The sequence below is a fragment of the Uloborus diversus genome, unplaced genomic scaffold (genome assembly GCF_026930045.1).
Source record: "Uloborus diversus isolate 005 unplaced genomic scaffold, Udiv.v.3.1 scaffold_1239, whole genome shotgun sequence".
NCBI classification, from domain to species: Eukaryota; Metazoa; Arthropoda; class Arachnida; order Araneae; family Uloboridae; genus Uloborus; species Uloborus diversus.
In genome coordinates, this window is record NW_026557920.1 from 4,379 (window position 1) to 30,520 (window position 26,142).

Genomic DNA, 26,142 nt, shown 5'->3' on the forward strand with positions numbered 1-26,142 from the left:
ACATTCTGTAAAAAACTAGCCAAGTCTCGATGGAGCTGCTTGTTTATCTCTAAAAAGTAGTGAAATCTAGACAAAGTCATGACAAGTCTAAGGTTCCTTACTGCGATTTCTTTATTATTATAGTTAATGCTGTGTGACTTGGCCGTTAGACATTCTTTATACCTTAGTGGGTATAGGTCAATTTTGTTTACACGTTTTCCAAGTGGCAATTTTCCATCGTCAATGGGTAGTGGTTCTGGCGAAAGATTGGTGCAATGGTGTCATGGAGCACCTGGTTTTGTACCCTTGTGTACCCTTTAACGGCCAAGTCACACAGCATTAACTATAATAATAAAGAAATCGCAGTAAGGAACCTTAGACTTGTCATGACTTTGTCTAGATTTCACTACTTTTTAGAGATAAACAAGCAGCTCCATCGAGACTTGGCTAGCTTTTTACAGAATGTTTTTGGTGGGATTTCACTTCTTTTTGTAGAAACATTTAATTTGTGTAATGTTCGAGTAGACTAAAGTTAGGCTAGATTAAGTTAGAAGATGGTGTCCCACTACGCTGGACTTTTGCAACGACAGTCGATTTTTTTATGTACCAATAGTAGAAGGGGGCATTACCATATCTCTAATACACCTGAGGGTTCTTCATCAGATACTTCAGCTTTCGATTTTTGACATCAAATGAAGCGGCCCGCCAAGTTGAATATTTTTTGTAAAGTTTGTATGTCGATCTCTAATAGATTGGTTGGGCTCTTGTGTTTTCTAATCAGGGTCACTCCAGATCTTCAATTAGCGTAGTTTTTATAGTTTTTCCTTTATGTGGCCATCAAACCCTAACTCTGTACCAAATTTCACCTCTCTGAGTTTATGGGAAGTACTAGTTCTATTTTGATGATCATGAGTGAGTGAGTGAGTGTCATAAATGCGAAACTTTGCTTTCGCTTAACTTCGGAACTAAATAACCTACAGATTTGAAATTTCGGATTTTAAGTATGTGATTATAGCTTACTGGATGACGAAAATTTCTGCGTTCTAGTCTCATCAGAAGGTTCTCAAATAGGGGCCTGAAAATGCGGCGAAATGGTTCCAGTAAAGGATGGCACGGCAGTGTTTGCTTCGCGCTCGACTTGGCGGGGGCACTGCCGTGCCCCCAAATCAGCTATCTTGGTCAGATTTCTGAAACTACTAAAGCTTATATACGCTTGTATAAATGTTTGTGTGTGTCTCAGTATATATATATATATCAGACCTGGAATTGTTCAAAAATAGGACTGGGAAACAAAAGGTTTAAAACCACTGGTTTAGAAGGTAATTCTGAGAAATTTACCTTTTTACGTCTTATTTAAATCATTTTTTTCAATTTGTTGTTCGACATGTTAATAAAAAATCTTATGTTTGGAAAAATGACCATTTTCTATTTACAAAATAATGTACAACTTGATGAACTAAAATTAAAAACATATGTTGAAAATTTTGACGAAAAACGTGTAATTGTTGTTTATGTAAAAAGTGCATTCTGTTGCAGTTATTAAAGAAATATTTCAATAATATGCATATATTTCATGCAATCTATTTAAAACTATTAAAGAAAGGCTCAGGGGGCCACAGACTGAAATATTTGAAAATTTCAGGGCTTTTAATTAAAAAAAAGTCTGATTTTAGCTTTAATAACGCAATTTTAGGCCATTTTTTTTAATGTTCGGGCAAAGGTGTAGGGATACCTTCCCGAGATATTTGTTGAAGCTGATGTTTTGAAAATAACGTTTAAGCTGTCTTTAAGTTATGTAAAGGTGAGAAAAAGAAGGGGGGAGGCTTTATAGAAAACTGAATTAAACTGGAGTGTTAAAATTACAAATTTTAAATGGATCTTTAGTAAACTATAAATGTAAGAGTTTCTATGAATGATACTCTCCGAAAACGACTCAGAGGTGAAGAATTAAGAACATCTTTAGATGACTTAAGGAGACACCCAACCTCAGTGTTTCAAAATTTAATTTTAAAAGTACAGTTTTAAGCTGAATTTGAAGACGTTAGAGGAAGGAGACTCGGATAATCTCGCCGTTAATTTAAAAAAAAAAAAAAAAAAACTGATATCTTAAAAACATTTCAGCAATATTTGATGATAAAAGGGAAGGGAGGAGGGGGAGGGGAGGGTCGTATTCTAGAAAAACATCATCCAAGATAATTTATTTTTTAAGGTGACAGATATTATTTGAGTTCAAGTAATAAAGTTTATAAATGTAAAAAAAAGCTTTTATAAATTAAATTTTTATGGAATTTTGCAATAGAATCGACCTGCATGTAAAAACGAGGATTCCGCAATACAACTGTCCAGAAATGTGATGTACTGTTTGACCACGGATTGTATGGAATTGGCAAACATCCAGTTAAGGCGACTCCATGTGAATGAGGGGGAAAATAGAAATTTTATGCGCTCATTTGAATGAGACTCTGCTTAATTTAGAGGCTAACATGCATCTACAAAAGCTGGCATCCCTGAAAACTAATAGATGCTTCCATTTCCGCGGGTAAACCGGATGTTTGCCTTTCCATACAATCCGTGGTTACAGTAAGTTTTAAAAATCTATATATGTATCAAATAAATTAATTTAAAAAATATTGAGTTCAATGACTGTTTAGTAGTAAAACTGTATAAAGGATTTCTGCAGATGCGTTTCGAGATTTCCTTTTACTGAAAAGAAATGAGCACACTTCTGTTCAAGCTCGAGTTATGTAAGACTTTTTCGTGATGTCGTTTGTATTTAAATTTCCAGACATTTGAAACCGAAATTCATTTTTTTTCGTGCTTTGAAAAGCCTTGAAACACTTAACCTTGCACACTAAATTAAAGTAGACGCTCGACCGAAACTAAATAAGTCGAAGTTGAGCAACACTCAATTAATTAAACTTTTGCCCAAAGAAGATAAGGATTCCGCAATACTACTTTCAGCAATGTGATGTAAATTTTAAAATGTGTATTAATGTTAATTAGGTTAATTTAAAAAATATTTTGTTTTATGACAAGATGTGTTTATAAACTGCAAAATAGGAGTTCCGAGGTTCTAAGTGCGGCAGTTTAAAATATAAATTAAATACGTGTTTTAATTTTTAGCTGCATTAGGGAACTTATTTCTTCCTAGAGACCATTTAACTTTTTAAAAAGCACTCGGTATTTCAAAGTATAACTAAGCGAGTTTGACCAGGAATTTCTGTGAACTCGTGTTTTTCTTTAAAGAAAATCGCACTATTGAAAAAATTCAAGTACAACTTAAACTTTTTAAATTGAAGTGGCACATTCACCTTAAACAGAATTCGATCCAATTGAATACGATTGTATCTACCAATAGCACAGCCAAAAATTTGCATTGCCTCATCCATTTGAAATCTTTCACTACGCTACTGGTAGATAGCATTCCATCGAATTGAACACAATCGAGTTGAATATGCCATTAAAAGAAAGCAAGTTACGTTGAATAACTCTTAACCAACCTAATAATCGGGTTTCCACAAATTTTATTCCAGAAGTAATTTTTTCAAAAAATCACACTGAAATAACAAATTAGAAACAGTACGTAATGAAATATTTGTCGCTCAATTTGTCACCAAGTGATCGTCCATTCATAACATTATTTCAGGTGCATATTCAACTCTAATAAAATTTATGATTCAATTCGAATGAAATCAATCAAACAAAAGTGCAGCCAGAAATTTCCTTTACTCCACCCAGAAGAAAATGTCTCGCTACGTGACTGGTAGATAGAATTTGATCGAATCGAACATAATCGAGAAAAATATGTTTCTTACTCGTCATTGAAAATTACACCGATTTGGCTCAAAAAAAAAGTGTAAACGCTTCTTTTGGAGCCTCTGCGCAAAACCAAAGAGGGTGATAATATGATTTTGTACTACAATTTCCTGCTACTTTCTTTGCTCGTTTGTCATTTTGCTGTAAACTATTCTATTGATTTTGAGCATGCCATTAGGTTTTAAATTTTCATAATAATAACGCAGATTAATAATCATATTCAGTCAAAGTCTAAATCCATCATCAAGACTGCAGTCTCAACAAAAATGAATTTAGTGAGTATTTTTTCTTTTTATAAGCTTTTTTCATACTTGTGTAGCACGCATTCCGGGAGGATATTAGTGATCCGTAATCGTTCTGAAACATATCCTAAAAACTGTACTAAAACGTGTGCCACAAAATGTTTAGCGCAAGTGTTCAAAAACCATTCTTCTACACTATCCATGAAGTGTCTGAAACGTGCGCTAAAAAGGAAATACATGTTCTGAACAGTGTTTCTAGAAGTGTTTTGAAAACTGACCGAAGAAAGTGTTCTAAAAAAGGAGACAAGTGTACGTGTTCAAAAAGTATTCTGACATGTTCTCAAAACGGTTCTAATGGCTATTACACAAATAGTGTTCTCAAAAAGGAGACAAGTGTACGTGTGCAAAAAGTGTTCAAAAAGAGTTTGATTATTTTTAGTGCATTTCCTACGCTGTTCAAGTTCCATCTTAAAAAAAAAAAAAAAAAAAAAAAAAAAAGTTCTGTCATCTACTTTGTTTCTACAAATATTTCAGGTGATTTTATTTTTCTGGCTAGCAATTGTTTGATACGTTAGTACTTATGCTTGTAAACAACCCATAAGATCGATCATCTTGTGCACAACTTTTCAGTTTAATAAAACCGAAAAAGAACGAATCGCTGGAGGTTCTACGGCTTAGATACGGTTAAACTTGAATATGACTTATATCTACCACATAGTATGAATGAGATTCGAACCTAGGTCCAGGGATCAAGATTCTTCTAAGTAATGATGTTTGACAACATATATTGTCTAAAGTTTCATATCAATTAATTTTATCTTGAATTTTGAGGATAAATTATTGCGTACCATTTAGTATCTTATTTATGAATAATTAATTTTATTATTTAATGCATTTAAAAAAATCATTAAGTTTCAGTTCCATGATTGATGTTTTTTAGAAATGCTCATTAAAGTATTGTTCGAATGAAAATATTCGAACATATTCCTAGGCTAGGAGAGCGACATGAAAACCTTTGGACAAAATTTAAAATGGTGTTTTTTGATTAATTAAAAATTTAAATTGATTGAAACAATATTGTTTTACACCTTTCAGTATGCATAATTTAATACTGCAATTTATTTTTGTTTAATGTTGATACAAAATTTTTAAGAACTGTATGTACATTTGAAAACCAGATTTTGGGACGCGTTTCATCCAGAAAAGAAAAATCGGGGACTTTCGGTTGGTATGTCACTTTAAACATGAGAAAGTCTTTAATACGAGTATTTTTCGCCTAAATATTAGGGAATTTATGGGTAAAATTTGCTAAAATCTGAAATGAAAGAAAAGGTCGTTCAAAAAATATAGTCTCAAAGTTGTATTATCATCCGTTTTTCACCTGACTGCGAAATTCCAAATGATTTGGACGACTAAGTGGAGATTAAATTGACTAATTTCATTACAAAGACACAAGTGAATTTCATAAAAGCGTGTTAAAAATTGAATTCACTAATAAAACTATTTTTTTAATAGAGTACGTTATTTATGACAAATAACCGGCTAAAATCTAGGTGAAACTTAGTTTATGCTGGGTAGATAACTAGCGGACCCGTTCTGTTTTCGAACTAAAAAACCGCATGAACTTTTGGTTAAAAAATTTAGAGGAATATTTTGCTTAAAATCAAAACAAAATCATAATTACTGATTAAATAATAAATTCTTTTATAGATAACGAATTGTCAATGAATTCGCATTTCAAATTTCAAATACATGTGAACACAGGAAATGGATAAATATTGAATTGAGAGAGAAAGGTTTCATTACATACATAAATACATCGTACAAGCACAAAAGTAAAGCTAATATACATGAAATACACCGCCAGCTCAGTCAATTCCAGCCGAAGACTGCAGTTTCGTGCTTATTAGCACTCATCAGCCCGGCATAGGAGTGACTGAGCTGGAGGTGGAAAACCTCTTAAGGAAGCCAAGAGTGCCAAACAAACTGGTAGCTAATGCAGAAGTAGCACTGACCAGACGAGTGACCGAAACAATGGTTCGGTTCAACTCGAATATTGAAGGCAAGGCAAGTATATTCAGTAAGTTACCACCCTATAACCAGGGCTAAGGCAGAAATACATGAAATACACCGCCAGCTCAGTCAATTCCAGCCGAGGACAGCAGTTTCGTGCTTATTAGCACTCATCAGCCCGGCATAGGAGTGACTGAGCTGGAGGAGGAACACCTCTTAAGGAAGCCAAGAGTGCCAACCAATCTGGTAGCTAATGCAGAATTAGCACTGACCAGACGAATGACCGAAACAATGGTTCGGTTCACCCGAATATTGAAGGCATGGCAAGTATATTCAGTAAGTTACCGACCTATAACCAGGGCTAAGGCAGAAATACATGAAATACACCGCCAGCTCAGTCAATTTCAGCCTGAACCGAACCATTGTTTCGGTCACTCGTCTGGTCAGTGCTAATTCTGCATTAGCTACCAGTTTGTTTGGCACTCTTGGTTTCCTTAAGAGGTTTTCCACCTCCAGCTCAGTAACTCCTATGCCGGGCTGATGAGTGCTAATAAGCACGAAACTGCAGTCCTCGGCTGAAATTGACTGAGTTGGTGGTGTATTTCATGTATTTCTGCCTAAGCCCTAGTTATAGGGCGATAACTTACTGAATAAAGCTAATATAATTGTGTTGAAAATGACAGGCACCAACGAGATCAACAAGCAACGCAACATCATCTAGCACAGGGGTTCTCAAACTAGGTACCGTAGGAAGAGGCGAAGGGTGCCGCGGAGTGTCTGTGGTATCAATACATATATTAGGTGGGTTTGCCAAATGAGATCAAATAGACTAATAAGGCCATCGATGCAGCATAGTAAAAATTCGCTAGATCGAGACTTCATTGTCATCAGTAAGCCTAACTGATGATGCTGCGTTGTGAGTAAGCAGTTTTTAATATCCAGACAAAAGTGTATCAAAACTTTTAATACAGACGATAGATGTAAAAACGACCTGATCTTAGTTATGTGCAATTTTCGCTTTCAGGTGGTTCACTGTAGATTACTAGAAAGTTCTTTGTGGTTCTTGAAGCCTAATTTATGTAGTTGAAGGATTCACAATGATAAATGTCGCTGTACATCGTCATTATTTTTTCTCTGATATGGTAACCTAGAAAAACAGATTGTTAGCCGTTAAGGTCGTGGTTTTCCTAATAAACACTCCGGTATCCTTGTCATATGACATCGGGTTATCGGTTTGATGATATAATTATGTACCTCACACACACACACACGCGCGAACGAATTGCACTTATTAGTGACAAAAAGAAAAACAGAAAAAAACGAATTATCAGCAGCCCCGAATATGACGATTAATTTTTCTCCCTTCCATAGAAGTAAACGTGAAATTTTTGGTAAATTTCTTGTTGTTATCAAATGTGGTTTAATATGCATTGGTATTAAAGACTCTTTCAAAGTACTTCTTGGCCTTTTTGTCTAGAATTCTGCGTGAAGTAATCGTTGCTCAGAGTTTTCCTTATTAGGGCCCATGTTCTTAATAAGGCCAAATCGCTTTTCTTTGCTTAAACTGCTGAAAAACATATTTAATTTTTAAATTTTCATTCTATTTTGTTCTTAGTTTTTTGTGAGTCATCTGATGAAAATGCACAAGTCAGAGCAATTGGAATAATAAAGAAGCGAGATATTAGGTGTTAAACCTTAGGGTAGCCTTATTTGGCACACTTTGGCAGTTATCTCAAAAAATAGAAATGGGCTGGGGTGCCGTGAGAAAATTTTAATTCTTCAAAGGGTGCCGCGAGGTGGAAAAATGAGAACCCCTGATCTAGCACATAACCTCAAAATGTTTTAACAATTGCTAGTTTTACAAAGACTAATATACAAGCGACATCTGGACAGTAAGATTCCCAGATCCAATAAGAAAACACAAAACGAAATTACTTCGGAAGGTTTGTTGCAAAAGATACAGCAATATTTCAGCTACTTCTCAGCATGAGAATCACAAAACTGAAGCACTTGTCACACCTGAGGACAAGTTTTTGCAGTCCAGTACCACAGATGTCTGGCGCATAGGAATGGAGTCAGCATATCACAGTTGTCCACCCACATGCGGAGACTTTCCCAAGAAAACCTGCTACAAAATTTGGCGATGTACTCACATCCACCCTATAGTCCCGATCGTGATACCAATGACTTTCTCTCGTTCTGTCAGGACATCACTTTTCCACAAACGAAGACAGCACAGCTGTGATGCGAGGCCCCGTTTCCAGGCGGCAGATTTCTGTGATACAAAAATCTATCCCACAAATTCTGACAAGAGTTATAATTCCGATGGCTCTTTTGTGGAGAAGTATCTGAAATGTTCTCTTATCTTTTGCAATAAATCTTTCAAGGTAATTACATTTTGCTTCTTTTAAGGGCCACAGGAGATTTTCTTTCCGGTGACCCTCGTAAACTATACGATACACAATTAAGTATTTTCAGTAATGTAAAGATAAGGGCAATGATTTGATGACCGACTTTCGAACGTTTAGGACTAAACGAAAGAAAAGCACGCTTTTTAAGAAAAATTACTGTACAAAGAATAAAAGCAAAGATCTAATCCACCCGTAAACATTTTTTTCCTTTAAGTAAGGATATTATAAAAAGTAAATCAGAAAAATCTTAGAGAAAAATGCGTCATGAAAAATAATCTTATTCTTCTCTTTCAAGTCTTTATCTTTTTCTTTTACCTTTAATGCGAGAGCAGTACAGATGTCAACAGATAGCAACCAAAAACAAATTAAACGTTTTGTTTCTTTCCGAGGTTAAAGTACTACCTCGGTAGGCCTTATCGATACCAGAACCAGAGAGGCTTTGCTAAGTCTCGCATGAAACATTCTAAAAGAGCAATGAGATATACTTAAAAGTAATCTCGTTTTCTACATTCAATCAAATAAATTTTTTATCTAAAGAATGAGAGACAGAAAAGGGAAGAAAAATTTGCTCTTGTTGAATTTAATCTGGTTTTGATCGGTTGCTTTGACTTCTGATTCAGTCATTTTGGCTTTCAAGCTAAATGAATCTTAGCGGCAAGTTATGTAAAGCTAACATTTCTAGACCAGAGGCTCTGATGAGTGGCCACAGGGAAAATCTAGGGGTTGCACAAAAAGGGGACTATGGTTCAACTACTACAAATTGGTAAACTATTTGAGTTTTATTATTTGTAGTCTGAATGCAACTAAAAGGGTTGGTGCATAAAACTGAACACCATATCGAATCTATATACGAAATTTCATCCTAGCATGTCACACCTTTTTTGAGTTATGTGATATACGCAGCGTGCACACATACAGACGTCAAGAGGATACCTGTGATTAATAATTAAGCGATGGTCAAAATGGATATTTCAGTTGTTTATATGTCCATGACATGATCATAAGGATATTTTTCCTCAAAACTATTTTTGTTTAATTTTTTATTTCAATTAAGGTTGATACTTACTGGCAAAAATGTTTCACTTCGCTTTTTGATGCCCTTCAGGGGAATTTTTATGAAGGTTGATTTCTATTTGAATCCAAATAGATTATTAATTGATTAGATAACTAATCAAACTCGTTAACGCGACGCATTGATGTCACGATACTTCAGATGTCATGACAATGTTTCAAAGTCCAGCACTATCAGTACTGCACAATTTTTAAGTTAAGAAACTTCGGATTTTACGGCAGTGTGAAGCTCCTGTTACCACAGCGTTTTAAGCTGTTCAAACAAGATCTACACTAAACAACTGAAATTTTTCCAACAAAATAATACATCTGTTTTTAAGTCAAACTTCGGTTACCATAGCGTTTAAAGCTGCTCAGATATGATCGATTTAGTCCTTGCAAGTTACAACTAATCCATTTTTAACACGCTTTTATTAACTTCACCTGTATGTATGTATCTTGTAACGGAATCTTGCAGCTCAAATTTCGCCTACTTCCTTCGATCGGATTCTTTTGAAATTTGGCACGTGACCTCAGACCCGATGACAATGCAATATTCTATAATCAAATTAATTAATTAACTCTTTTAATTGTTAGTTTCCTCCAATTTTAATCAATATTTTGTTATAAATCCAACAATGTGAAAAAGGAAAAAAATTAAAAATATACATTAAAAAATGCTCGCAAAAATTATTTAAAAATATCTACAAAAACCTTTAATTTTTCTGCATCAGACAAAATTTGTTCCAATGCTCCAAGGTAATTAGAACATGAAATATAATTGTTTTTAACTAATTTCATGCCAAAATTTAGGTGAGCCTTCAATTGGAAATTCATTGCTGATCAGACCATTGTTGAACAAAGCTTTTATTCAAATGCATCTCAAATTTTGAAAGTAATGTAGATATGATTTCCGCACACATACATCTATGACTGAGATGGATTAGCTGCATTAGACAATTACTCCACAGGCAATTTATCAGCGAAGTTGAATGTTTTTAGAGTTCGGCTATTACACTTTAAGGGGTACAGTTACTCTTTTTGGAGCTCGAGAGACCACGTTTCGAATGCCACCCGAGACCTTTAGTCGCTTTTTTTGGGCAAATTTCATGAATATTAAAGATTTTGAACAATGTTGAAATGAATATTTTTTCGTAAAACAAGTTAAACTAAAAAGAAGAAAATAAAATAATAGTTTAAAAAACTAAAAAAACACGCTTTCGTAGGAAAATGAACTAAAAAGTGAAAAATAATCTTTGGATGACAGTAGTTGACAAATCACTTAATTTTAATGTAATACAATAAAGCGTGGGGGCTTCTTATCAGTTGTCTTGAATTTCTTCCATTTGTTGCCCATGCAAAAATGTAAATAGACGCACGCTTTTTTGTATTACATTAAAATTAAGTGATTGGTCAACTACTATCTTCCAAAGATTATTTTTCACTTTTTAGTTCTTATCATAAAACTGTAAGATCATTTCTGTGCTTGGGAGGTAAAAGGCACTACGTCAAGCCAGGAAAAGAGTTTTAAAGTGTTTCTTTTTCGATGACCTATTACAGGATTGTCATTCAAGTGTTTATAAAATGAAAATTTGTCGGTCAAAATCTTCGTGCTTTACATCTTTGAACATAGTATACAAACTTGAGTAAGATGGTGTTTCTATCCTGATTATGAAAAGAAAAATCGAAATAGTGCTCTTTACCTCCCATATTCAGACTTGTGAACTTAGTTGAAAAAGGTTGATCAAAGGAGCTGCTTTGTAAAATGTCTTAGATGAAACACAGCAGTGCAATGTAAGAAGTTTTGCCATTTTAAGGCACATATGTAATAAATATTCTTTCCTTCCAGCAGCAATACAAAAAGTCACTTATTGTATTTTGCAATTTCAGGTACTAAAATGAAGAATCAGTCTCCACGTGTACGATCAATAGTAACATTACACAACATCAGAAACAAATCCAAAGAATCCTTTGAATACATAAAAGAAAACTCTTGCCTAAATATCCTAGAAGATTTCTGGAATGGAGTCAAATTCTGTGCCAGCTCTGCTACGGCTAGGTGTTTCAAGCATCCGAAAACTGTACCAACAAAGCACATCCCGAAAAAGTATGCCTATATTTTCCGCAGGAAGAGTTTGTGGGAACTAATTCTTCTGAGTGCTACGGTATGTGGTATTGAGTTTTGTTATGCAGCAGAGACAGCGTTCGTTACGCCATTGCTTCTAAGTCTGGGGATGGAAATCAAATTCGTAACTATGATTTGGTGCTTAAGTCCGTTTATAGCGTTCTTGCTAACTCCGATTTTTGGTTCAATAAGTGACGTCTGTTCTTCAAGAATTGGACGCCGACGGCCGTTTATTATAGGACTGTCTACGTGCATTCTGATTGGTTTACTCCTGGTGCCATACGGTAGGCAAATTGGCATGGCACTAGGGGACGTGCCATCTTCAAAAGACATACAACTAAATAACAGCAACAAAGTCGATGGTGATGAACTCATTCCATCTGAAAGAACTCACGTATTTCATAATTTGCTAAATTTTCATACATCCAACACACATAACTATGAAGCATCAAGAACAAACTTCTTCAATAAAAAGAATTTTGAAGAGCTTTTAACTGAGAAACCATCCTTTCAACAATTCCCATCGCCTGAAACGCTCGATAACATTAACATAAGCTCTAAGGCTGATAATTTCACAGAATCTACTTCTGATAGCACATTATTAGCCAGGAGCATTGTATTCACTGTGCTAGGGACAATCCTCGTGGACTCCTGCTGTGATATTTGCCAATCTCCCTGCAGAGCGTATATGCTTGATGTGAGTTTACCAACAGATCATGCTACGGGGCTTAGTGTTTTCAGCCTGATGGCTGGTCTCGGGGCTGGTTTAGGTTACGTCATAGGAGCAATTGAGTGGGATGTCCCTGTGTTTGGAAATATTCTGGAAGGACAAGTAATCGTCGTGTTCGCTATCATCACCGTTGTTTTCCTCGTTTTCCTGGTTACATCACTATGTGTCTTTCCCGAATTACCACTTTCGGTCTTTAAAAATCCAGAAACTCATAAAGAATATAAAGAGAGATATTCGGACACTCCAGTACAATATGACACCGAAATGAATAACGTAGGCAAAACTCAAAAAGAAACGATCATGTTCTCTCAAGTGGATGCAATAGCAGAAAGGAATGGTGATTGTCTTGGAGCAGTTGATTCAATAACAAGTAAGCAAACACCAAGTTACATTAGCCTATCTCATAGAAGAGAAAACAGTTGAGGAGGTATCAATCAAAACCACAAATGTCCAATTTCAATAAAAATTAAGTTCGCTGTTGATTCAAACATTAAAGGATGGTTCCTACAACACTGTATTGTTAGTTTCAGTAAAAGAAATTAATTTTATATTTAAATTCTGTTTTAAAACTTAGAGACCTGAATCAAATATTGTCCATAGGCTTGTTTCAATCTAAAAATTTGGCCGATAGGAGATCTTTATTTTGGTCACTTGACCTGGAGCTGATCTGCACTGTCAAGTTTCGTGCTACTTGCCGTTGAGGTTATGAAGTAAGTCTGAATGTTTTCAAGTTCTTAATTTGTTCAAAAACAAGCATGATCATTATGATTTTATTCAAAGGAAAACATGTCCAGAAAATCCAATTAAATAAATATTTATCCTAATTTAAAAATTTAACTACTGGTTTATTGGTCGTCCTATATTTGAAAGCTTTTCCTTAAGATTATTAATAAGACTAAATCAATCTCATGAGTGGTTTTGATTAGTACCTCCTTAGTTATGCAGAGTTATTTTAACCCGTTAACATGCAATGACGTTTCGGAGACGTTAAACATTCCGTAGTGGTGCGTGAAATGAAGGACGTCTCAGAGACGTCAGTCTATAATGGCGCTTTAAATGACTGACATCTCGGAGTAACCATTCTATATACAGACACTTTAAGTGATTGGAGTCGCGGAGACGTCAGTCTATGATGCCACTTTCTGGCTGAAATCACGGAGACCTCAAAGAGTCTGTGATGGTTAACCGAAAAATTGCAGTATTAAAAATCATTATCATTGTAATCAATCGGCAGCCGATAAATCGTTATCCACCGATTATCTTCTGCCTCTTAATCGGTAATTGGCCAGTATACTTATTGGTGTATCTCTAATGATGTGCATCATTCTCGTGAAAATGATCCATCTATAATGACACACGTGGTAGCAGAAACAGTGCGACGCACATCGCAGATTCTTGAGAAAGTCTAAATGCTATTTCTTAGTAGGGAGTGAAAAAAATCTGAAGATTTTCAAGTTCATACCTTTTAGATCGAACCAAGATTATAAAAACAGTTTTTAAAATTAAAAAACTTTTTTTTTAATTTATTATTTGGCACCCGTCTTATCTAGTGGTCAGAGAAGTCTGACTGCGACGGAGAAATCCCGGGTTCGAATCCCGGCTCAGGCATGGATGTACTTTCACTAGACGTTAAATCCCGGTTATCACAAATTTGCCATTTCAACTGCGCTTGCGCGCAGACTTAGCCTTTTTGGGCTTTCTGTTTTAAGATTTCGTGTTGCTTGTTTTAGTGTTATTATACAGCAAATTAATAATTGCGATTAAAATATTTTCACAGTGATTTCGCGATGTATTATATGAATAACTGATAATCTTTATAATGTAAAGAGAAAAATGACCCTTCAATATTTATTGATTTGGAAATATTTATCTTTATACATAAATGGCTACTTCTGCGTGTATGTATGACCAGGGTAATCTTCAAAACTACCGGACCGATTTCAACCATTTTTTCACCATAGATAGCTACATTGTCAGGGAGCAACTTAGGCTATAATTCATTCCTAAAAACTGTAGTTTAAAAACGTAAAGATGGACAGATATCTGTCTTTTGCGGATATTTTACGTTAGGCGTAAACAGCTTAGTATTATACGTTTTTATTCAGATTCATGGTTTGTATTGGAAGTAATGCTGCAGTTTTAGTACTCTTCTGAGGTTAAAAATTTGGCCATGAATAAGGTCTTTGTTTAATAGAAAAATCAGACTCCAAATCCATTAATAATTAAGACGCAAAATTCAATCTTTACCGAGGCCTAAAAACTAAATCAGAGAAAGCTTTGTGATTTCGAATTTTTATCTGTTGCTATCTCATATTTATTAACAAATTTAAAATGTTTGTAATTAATTTTAGCAAGATTTTTGAAATCAGCAAAGTTTGCGCGCAAGCGCAGTTGAAATGGCAAATTTGTGATAACCGGGATTTAACGTCGAGTTGTACTTTCTCTCTCCTCTCCTTGTACTTTCTTTGTGAGAATGTGGTGTTGTGTTATGAATAGTTACTTACCCTATAAACGGGTCCTTATGACATGTGTATACTGTGGAAGTCGGACTTCTTACAAATTACGGTACAGTTAGAAAATTGAAGCAGCGCATAAATTACCGGCTTAGCTGGCGCTGGCACACGCCAACAACAATATGTTATATAATTTTTAGAACTTATTTTAAGTATTTTTAATGTATATTTGCACACATTTTTTTATGATTTTTTTTTTTTTTTGGTGTATTCACTATCATTAAATTAACTTGAGGATGCTGTCGAACCAAGATAAAGCAGTTTGAAGTTTCACCATTAATTACATAAATTCTTACATAAATATCTATGTTTTCATGTGAATTATTTTCAGGTATAGAGGAAGGGTTGCCACCAAGCTCCGAGGACATCTCCCTGACACAACATTTGAAATCGATAGTACGAATGCCAAAAGCACTTTTCCGTCTATGTTTGGTGAATTTCTTCACGTGGATGACTTCTGTGTCATATTGCTTGTATTTCACCGATTTTATGGGCGAATATGTTTTCGGCGGCGATCCCCACGCGCCACAGAATTCTCCCGAGTACATACTTTTCAAGGATGGTGTTCGTTTCGGCTGTTGGGGGATGGCGTTTTCGTCCCTCTTCTGTGCCATCTATTCTCTCTTCATTGGAAAGCTTATCAAAGAGTTTGGTAAGTTATTCAACACGTTGTTATTTATTAATAGTTTAATTGCGATTTTTTTTAATTCAGTGATAATACAATGAAATCTCGATACAACGAACTTCAAGGGATCGCAAACGTTGTTTGTTGAAACGGGAATTTTATTGTATTGGTATTTGTAGTAACAGGATTTCACTGCATAATCATTGACACCGAAAGTAGCTCAGTTTCTCTTCCCCCCCCCCTTTCTTTTTTTGGAAGGTTTTCTTTGAAGAAATTCTCAGTAAGTTTTGTTTCATTTGAAATTTTTTGAGGCAGTGAGAAGCAAAGGGATATATGAGGACAGTTTCAAGTTTTGAGTGAAATATGTTTAATGATAACAGATTAGGTCCTTGAAATGTTTTCTAAATTATGCTGTATAGCAGCACCTACCAGAGCTAACCATCTCCCGCCCAAAACAGAGGAGAGGTTCACCTACCTTTTGTACTGGTTATCTCCAAATTTTTAGTTTTGGCACTTACATCCCTTTGCTTCTCACTGACTCATACAATATCAGAAATTTCTAAAAAACTTTACAAAAAATAGAGACAAAGTGTTATTAAACATCGTATAAAGTCATGAACCAGTTTAAGAAAAAGGTATCAAGTGTCACCATAAAATTGATGTTGTGCCATAAGGAATGAAGTATTTCATATACAAGCGCGGATCCAATGGGGGGGTCATGAGGGTCATGACCCCTCCCCCCCCCCCTTAGCCAGATCAAACATTACACAACAGGGCCTTTTCAATCTTCCTGTTACTGAATTTTTCGAAGGAGAAATTGAGGACCACCCAGTTTGTGAACAAATTTAAATTATATCCAAGCACAAAATTATGGGGGGGGGGGCAAGTGTGGGTCAAGGGGGAGGTCATGGGTCATGCCCCCCCCCCCCCCCTAGCTAGACCAAACATAGCCCAACAGAGCCTTTTTATTCTTACAGTTACAGATTTTTTTTCGAAAGAGAAATTGAGGATCGCCCACTTTATGAACTAATTTAAATTATATCCAAGTGCAAAATTAAGAAGGGGAGGGGCAAGTGTGGATCCAAGGGGGAGGGTCTTGGGGATCATGAGTCTTCTCCCCTTAACCAAACCAAACATTACCCACCAGATCCTTTTTAATCTTCCAGTTACAGATTTTTTTCGAAAGAGAAATTGAGGATCACCCAGTTTGTGTAAAAATTTAAATTATATCCAAGCGCAAAATTAAGGGGGAGGGGGGACAAGCGTGGATCCAAAGGGGGGGGTCATGACCCCACCGCCTTAACCAGAACAAACATTACCCACCAGATCCTTTTTAATCTTCCAGTTACAGATTTTTTCGAAGGAGAAATTGAGGATCACCCAATATGTGTACAAATTTAAATTATATCCAAGCGCAAAAATAGGGGGTGGGGGAAGCGTTTTTGTATTTAAATTAGAAAGATTTTCGTGCTGAGAGCTCTGGCTTTAAGCAGTTTGAAGCAGCATATTGCAGTTATATATACACTGCAATGCATATCTCAACACGAAATACCTGGTAACTCTAAGAAACGAGACAATAATGTAGAGGCTTTGCTTAAAAAAAAAAAAGTAAAGAGGGGGTGGGGCGGGGCAGGGCAGGGGTTAAAGTAAAGGGTCGCGAAGTGGACACGGGAAAAGAATCAAAATCCAGTTAAAGATTTCCCTCCATGTATCATAAAACTTATCGAAGAATGTGACAAGGACATGTATCCTGGAATAAATTGCCTTCTTCGACTCATAGCTATATTGCCAGTTAGTATTGTCACAAGTGAGCGAACCTTCTCGACATTGCGTCTCGACAAACCTGGTTAAGAGCTTCAATGTGTGAGGAACGCCTTGTGGGACTTTCTCTCTTAAATATCCACAGAGACATTGATGTAAACATTGACCACACAATCACTAGATTCGCAAAGAAGTCGAAAAGGAAGTTAAACTTTGTCTTGTGAGAAAATGTGTGGAAGAAAACCGTTCAGAAATACTAAAATAATGTTTGGAGGGGACCCCGGAAATTGAAAAGCGCTCACTTTCACCAATGTTATTTTTCATAACAAAGTTTTTATGAATTTATTTTCAAATGTTTTTTAGGATTCCTTAAGGTTAATTAAACTACTTTTTAATGCATAAATATTACACACTAACCCACTTTTGATGTGGAGGTAAAATATGTTTAACATTTCAAGCCAATTTAGTAGGGGAATGTGGGGCGAAGTGAAATAGCAGGGCAAAGTGAAATGGTGAAATATCTACTCCGTTTTTAGCGCTACTATATAGTAATACTTTAACTATGTAGTAAGATGTGTCATGTGTAGTCTATTCCAGTCAAGAAAAAAATACCTCCGAAAATCTAATCGTATGATAATACAACCATATTTTAAAAAATGATACTCAAATTGTAATATTTTGTTGTAACTCAAAAATTATTTTGATATTATCGAATGATGAATTGGGACCTTCCAATATTCGGTGCAGTATTTATTTAGTTAATATTTAGCTTACTTGTGTTTTTAATATTTCTCACAATTAGTCAATGTCACTCATTCAATCATGTAATAAATCACCCGCGTTTTATTTACTTAGTAATTTGATCAGAAATATTTTTCACAATCGAATAGAACATATTTCATTCGAAAAATATTTCAATTTTCTCTTTGCCCCATGGAAAAAAAAGTGAACATTTTCTACTTTTTTATTTGAAGAAACAATTTTACTGCCAAAAATCAAAAATAAGGTTTCAGTGCAAGTTTTGTTATAAAATACACTGTTTTTTCTTTATGTACTGTAATTTTCAAAACAAATTTCCAATTTGTTCATTTTGAAAAAACTCAGTCATGTTAACTATTTCACTTTGCCCCCACATTTCCCTACTAAAAACCCTGTATAATTTCACCGAGATGCTATAAAATAATCGGTTTCAATTAGAAACATTGTCATAATGATTATAACGAGGGTAAGGTTTTTAATTGTACCCATACTTCATTTCAGTTTGTATAAATTAATTCATGTGTTAACTATAAAATATTATGTAACTAAGAAAATCATACCTTCATAACGTGTAAGTTTTATTGTATTTAGTTTATAGTATATTTACATTAGTAGTATTGTATTATATTTCATTTTATGTAGAAATTATTTCTTTCAAAGTATAGTTGTCGATTTGTTCTTAATGCCCTGATACAGATGACATACCATTTTGATACTAAATGCCGTTTCTATTAATATTATATGGCTTAGCCAAGAAACTACCATGCGATTTTTTTCATTCTACATTTTTTATAAGCTAAAAAATAAATCTATTGTTTCCAAAATAGCTTCTTGGATAGAATTGACTCTTCTAGGATACACATTATTTTAAAATGTTAATAGTTGGTTCCCTCAAAGAGGAATTAACAGACGAAACGCGGCATTAGGTTCTTCGATGAATTAAATGTATTCTACCGCTCTGGCCTCTGACTCCTGAAGTACAGTTGCAGGGCTGCCAACTGCTCCGCAATTTGCGGAGTTACTCCGCAGAAATGGCGTAACTCCGCGGCTCCGTAAAGAAGTTCTTTTGCTCTGCAATTCCCTGCCATAGCTTTTCAAGCTTTAATTTTGCTATTTAATCGTAACAAACTTGCAAATATGCGAAAATAAAGATGCTTATATTCAAAGATTGAAATAGTATTTAAAGCTGTTTTATCAATTTAAAAATAATTATTTTTAGACTTGTGCTTAAAATGATTTATTAAAGCTATGAAACAATTTTAGCCAAGTAGTTTTAGGTATTTTTATTGTTTTTTATACAAAATACCGAACTGCTCCACAAAATTTTCAATTGCTCCTCAAAATCACCACAGATGCTCCTCAAATTATTTTTCCAAGGTTGGCAACCCTGCAGTTGACTCTTTTACCTGAACACCCAGATATTCTGAACACATTTTGATGGTGCCGGGAATCACGTATGCATTACTTCCGTCTCCCCCTATACTGAGCACCCTCTTAAACTGAAGACTTTCGTTCGGTCCAATGAGTGTTCAGAATAGAGAGAGTCTATTGTACTTCCTTAGCAAACAAAATACTTTTAATCAAATATGCTTTGTGTGTTTTGTGTTCTTTTTCATGGACTGAAAGTTTTTTATTTATGTAAAAGAGAAGTCAATTAAAAAATTAAATGAAATAGTTGCATTAATTTATTCCTTTGGGAGGGGCCTGAACCCCCTGGACTTCCCATAAAATCTGCTACTGACTATTCAGTATGGTATTTGTACCATTTGAAATTCTTGCTTGTTTTATAATTTTTTCATTTTCATTTTAGTATAATCTAGTGACCAACATAAATGACTGCTGCTGCTCCTAGTTCAAATGAGAAAAATCAGGCCCCCACAAAGTTTAAAAATTGTAACATTTAGAATATACATAGTTTTCTTAGAAGCATACTGTATTTTTTGTTTTATATATGCTAATAATGCAACAACGATTTGTTGGTAAGTAAGAAACAAGCACAAGATTTCAATACCAACGTTTTCAGATTCTTCATACATAACGAAATATGATAAAACTACGATTTAGACCGAAGAACCCCCTTTTTACTTTCTTTTACAAAAAAGGAAGTATTGTATTCGCGAAAAAAATTTCACTCAAAAATCGACCTTAATTTCCATTTTTCTCACCCCCGAATGAATGTTGAGTTTTTTTTTTCGACCCGACTACACGTGGATATGTGCCTAGGAACCTACAGACACTTGAAATATCCATTTTGACAACCCCCGAGCTAATTACAACCAATTTTCTCGTGACTTTTGTATGTACGTATGTATGTGCGTATGTGTGTATGTATCTCGCATAACTCAAAAACGGTATGTCCTAGAAAGTTGAAATTTGGTACGTAGACTCCTAGTGGGACCTAGTTGTGCACCTTCAACTTTGGTTGCATTCGGATGTTCCTAAGGGGGTCTTTTGTCCCATTTTCGGGGGAAATCATTATTAATTTCGAAGTAAACTCAAGTGGTGTTATAATTTGTCGGACACTTGGCGACACATCGCCAGTCTTTTGGTCGCCAAGTTTTGTCGCCAAATTGGCGACAAATTTTGCGATTTTTTTTTTTTTTTTTTTAAATTTGGTTTCAATATGGCCACTGTTGGTGATATTTAGAGAGTAAACAATTGAATCACATTAAAAATGCCAATAATGGGGAAATGACATTAAATTGGAGTAAAAGGAAGTCATGTGATGCACACATCAGCTCGTTTTTGACGAACATGTCGTAACCCCCCCCCCCACCAATATACCATTGTTTGTGGGTACACGTTTGGTGACCCCCCCTTTAACCGGAGCCTGGATCCGCCCTTGTTCATATAAAACATTCATAAAATATTTTGAGGAAAAGAAAAGATGGGAGTTTGGGAGCATACAGTAAAATTCGAAAAACCCGAGCTTATGTGAACTGGAAAGTGGTAGAGTTAGTGAAAATGCCGGGATTATGCGAATAAACGTGCGTCAGGTTTTTCGCGCTGGGTTTTCTCAAGGGTTGTTCACTTATCTGCCGTCCGTTACGTCCACACCGATTTTTTTCCATCGGAAACAGGTTTTCTTTGCTGATTGCCTTGACAGCAGGCCGTCTTGGATGAGACCGGTTTCGATCAGAAGAACCTAGATATCTAACTGCCGTCAAAAGTAGGACAGCATTTCGTTGGTTTCCGCCAAGCAGCGTGCTCTTCTCTGTGGTGGGTGAATTCAGCCACGTGATTGATGTACGGTGACTGTACGTCAAAAAACGGGATGGACGGGACGGACGGCCAATAAGTAAACAGGGCTTCATCGGGCCAGAATGTGGCCAAGTTTTCAAGAATCGAATGGGTTATCGAGTACCGAGTTCTCTGGACTCTTCTGTATACAATTACAGTTAAATGTCATCAGAAACTCATAAAATAAAACATTTTGAGAAAAAAGGATGAAGTATTATTGCAAACCATATCAGATCCGAAATTCACAAAAGCTTTAAAGAAAAAAAAAAAAACCCACAATATACCATATGAATTTGTAATAGATTAATAGAAAAGGGGATGGGGTGTGTATTGCCATAATAATATCACTCATATACGAAATTCATAAAATATTTTAACGAAAAGAACTAGAGAATTACCATTAAAATTGCATCAGAAATTCATAAAATATTTTAGGAAGAAAGTGATGTAGCAGTGACGAATAGTAACGTTAAAAAATATTGAAGTAAAATTTATGAAAATGATGAAGGATTTTAGCACTTGAGAAGATTCCTCTCAAACTAAACGTTTGCTAAAATCATTATGAAAGGTACGTTATAACATTACCGACAGTTTCATAACGCGTATTTTTGAATCCCAATGTTTAAAATATGCCCTTAACTACTTTACAGGTCCTTACCGAATGCATTTTATTATGTAACTTTTATAATGAGAAGAAATTAGAATAACCTTAAATTCGAAATTAAGAAGCTTGCTGGAGCAACATTTTTCGCAACAAATGCGCATTAATACTCACCAGGGAACCACACGAATGGTGTAATAATAAAATATGTTTTAAGAGCATGGGGCTGAGACATTCTTTTGACGCAACAAGTACTTCCCCGCGTCTCCCTGATATCGAGATATAAGGTCTAAAATGTCTGCCGAAATTTTAAGCAAAGCACCAAATTGTCTTATCATGTGGCAAGACATTTACAAAGCGCGTGAGAGATTTCATCCATTACAAACCGAAAATCGCTAAATTTGGCGACTTTTTTTAAGTATGGCAAACATAAAGATATATTTAAAAAACGGGAACACAAGGGCAAATAATTTATGCGACTAGAAACATGTTTTACTATGCTCTTTCAATAATTTTATTTCATTATTTCACTGGTTTTGTGATTAGCATCAAATGTCAGAAAGAAATAACACTGAATAATAGACTTAGACACCAAGGCGGCTAGATTATCCATCTACATTGCCCGTATCTGCCACTTCTCTTACGGCGGCTTGCCCAACCCGCTTGTTGCAGTACATTAATCAATCAGCAGTATACATTAATTAATTCCCTTCATGCTGCGACGCATAAAACCGCGCATCTCACTTAATCCACTTACTTTCGAACCAGAGGTCTCGGTGGCCAACTTTTCTTCTGCCTCAAGTCAATCCACCCTTTCGATCGAACCACGAATTATTGGCAAACCGTCAGCTGCTTTCCGCACTTTCGGAGCGGAGGAAAAGTCATTGGGGACTGACGTTTTAACTAATATCTCTGCTAATTAAAGTAGTACAGAGGTGATACAGGACGATCGAGATTCCCCGAAAAATAACGAATTTTTCAGTATCTGGTTTAACTCTCACCTCGCTTCCGTTCTTGAGGAGATGAGATTATAGACAAACAAAGAGTCACAAAGATATTTATGGGAGAGAATAGTGCTAAAAAGAATCATACAAAGCTTTTCACTGTTATAAACTTATACATAACATAAATGACTTCAATTGCAGGCATAAAGCTAGTGTATATTGGTGGACATATTGTTGCGTGCATTGGCTTCATTATTATGGTAGCATCCAAGAACCGCGTAGCAGCAATTATTTTCTCATCAGGGAGTGGTATCGTATACGGAACAGCTTTCACTATACCTTATTTGTTAGTCGCCCGATATCACAGCAGTGGGGTAAGTAAAACTTGAAATTATTTTACAGAATTATTTTTTATGCCTACATATCTAAATGGTTTTGATAATCAAGTTCGTTGCCCAACGTGAGCAAAAGAGCAATACAAGATATATACGAGTCATTCCACGTCAACTGACCTAATTTTTCAAATCGTCCCTACTCGACCATCTCCGATTTGGAAGAAATTTTATTGGGGTGTAAAGATGCTTTTGAAACTAACCTATGCAAATTTTCAACTTCCTAGATCCAAATCCTGAGGATCTAGGTTCTCCGAAAAATGTGATCCAAAATGGCCGATCAGCTTTTTGTGCCAAATCGCCAAGTTTAGAGTAAGTTTACAGAAATTTTTATCACACTGAAAACCGGAAATTTTAAGCACTTAAAGTACGCTTGGCCGTTAACATATTCAAGTATTTTTGTGAATTTGAGCTCGTTAGATTTTGTGTGGCATGCGCGTAAACTTGTGGAAAAGCGCTATGGGGGAATTTTTTCCTGCATTTTAGGTTGTCATAAAATCTCAACACAAATAATTCAAACGTTCGTGCTTCATGATTCTATTGTAAAAATACTTTTTTTTAATGCGTTACAGTAGCAGAGCTTAAACATCTATTTTCTATAAGATATTGTCATTCAAAATGGCTATCAAAATCGTTCAAGTAAAAGTTAGCCAATTTTCAAAGCGCTCGAGCTCAAGTTTGTCACCTCGCATTTTCTTTTCGTTTAAACCATTAGAAAGAACAGGTTTTTTTCCTTTCAAAATAAGTGTTTTCTTCTATGGTGTTCTTTCGTTTAAGGATAAAAAAATGAGCTCGAAATTCTGTCTGTCGTAACGATATGCCATGTTTAAGAGCAGGTTGTGGAAAATCTTATTACACAGGAAGCCTGAAATTTTAGGAGCTCTAAGTACTTTTGGCTGTTAATACGTTTTAATGTTTTTATGAATTTGAGTTCATTAACTTTTGTGTAACTTTTTCCTGGATTTCACAACGTCATAAATTCTGAACAAAAATTATTCGAAAGCTCGTACTTTGTAATTATATTGTCAATATACATGTTTTTGATGTCTTATAGTTGCAGAGCATAAATATTGATTTTCTAAATGATATTGGCATCTAAACTGGCTGTCAACATCGTTCACATGGAAACTGACCTATTTTTAATGCGCTGTAACTCAAGTTTGTCACCTTGCATCTTCTTTTTGTTGGTACCATTAGAAAGACCATATTTTTTTCCTATTAAAATAATTTTTCTTTACGACGGTATTCTTTTAGATAAGTGTAAAAAAAAATGAGCTTAAAATACTATTTCTCGTTAGCGAGAAAATCTCGTTCTGCAATCAATAAAGAATGTTGAATGCCGCAGAAACCGACTAATAGTGATTTTGCAACTGTTATGAGTGAGATTTTTTTTTATTTATCTTTTAAAAAGATATTTTGCAAATAAAATATGACAGAAAAAGAAAATAATCTTTTTCTGTCTGATGTATCAGTCTGCTTCCAGAACAGGATACTTTTCTGTTTCTATCACATTTAATTACAAAAGAAATTTTTAAAAGAGAATGAAACAACCAAATTTCTCGCTAACTACAAACAATATTTCAAGTTCTTTCTTTTTTTTTACACTTATCTGAAAGAACACCATCGGAAAGAAAAACTATTTTTATAGGAAAAATATGTTCTTTCTAGTTGTACTAACGAAAAGAAGGCGTAAACTGACTTGAGCTACAGCGCATTGAAAGTAGACTAATTGCAAGTGACACATTTTGATAGTCACTTTGGATGCCAATATCTTTTAGAAAATAAATATTTACGCTCTGCCACTATTACAGATTAAAAACATGTATATTGCCAGTAGAATTACAAAGTACGATCATTGGAATTATTTTTGTTCAGAATTTATCAGATTCTAAAATACAGGAAAAAGTTTCTCCACTGCGTTTTTCCAGCGACTTTGCATGCATGCTACAGAAAAGTTAATATGATTTCAAATTTATAAAAATACTGGAATGTATTAACAACAAAAAGTACTTTAAGCTTCTAAAATTTCAAGCTTCCAATGTGATAAAATTTTCCGCAACCTGCTCTTAAACATGGCGATTCCTTACCGACAGATATAAATTCGAGTTCATTTTTTTATTCTTAAACGAAAGAACACCATCGAAGAAAAAACTTATTTTGAAAGGAAACGAATCTATTCTTTCTAATGGTTTTAACGAAAATAAGATGCGAGGTGACAAACTTGAGCTACAGCGCTTTGAAAATAAGCTATTTTTCACTTGAACGGTTTTGATAGTCACTTTGGATGACACTATCTTTTAGAAAATAGATATTTAAGCTCTGCAACTGTAACCCGGTAAAAACAAGTATTTTTACAGTGGAACCACAAAGCACGAGCTTTTGCATCATTTTTGTTCACATTTGAGGCAATGAGAAGCAAAGGGATGCAAGTGGCAGAATTAAAAATTTGGAGATAACCAGCACAAATAGTAGGGGAACTTCTCCTCTGTCTTCGAGCAAGAGATAGTAAGGTAAGTGCGGGTAATAAGGCCTACCTAAGGGAGATTTGGAATAAAATGGAAAGAAAAGGATCCGAATCAGCAAATTGCAAATTTAATTAAAGTACCATTCAATTACTACACGAAAATAACAAAAAACGGCCTTTCTTGCCGAAAACAGACATAAAATTAATTATTTAAAAAAACCTTGCAATTAGGCCTTATTATACTACGGTAGGGTAATAAGGCCTCATATTTTAACACTCGTAAATAATCAAAATAAGCTATTAACATTGGTAATTGAGATCATTTGCAATATCCTTAAGCATTACTCATGCTGAAAATCTTCAAAATAACAAAAAAAAAAAAAAAAATAATAGCGTCAGGGCACTCAAAAATACCTTCGTCATCGGCTGTCAAACCAACGCATTGCTCATGATACCACCTGTTGCATTTTGAACAGG

The 26,142-nt window shown here is 35.0% G+C and overlaps 1 protein-coding gene across 1 annotated transcript; it reads left to right on the forward strand.

Annotated features, from left to right (window-relative positions):
* Nucleotides 1–12,381: 12,381 nt before the first annotated feature.
* On the forward strand, nucleotides 12,382–15,531 carry LOC129232531 (proton-associated sugar transporter A-like; the record flags this gene model as incomplete). Its single annotated transcript, XM_054866669.1, has 2 exons — nucleotides 12,382–12,736; nucleotides 15,211–15,531. Coding segments are annotated over exons 1-2 (676 nt in total), but the record flags the coding sequence as incomplete, so codon positions are not given.
* Nucleotides 15,532–26,142: the final 10,611 nt, after the last annotated feature.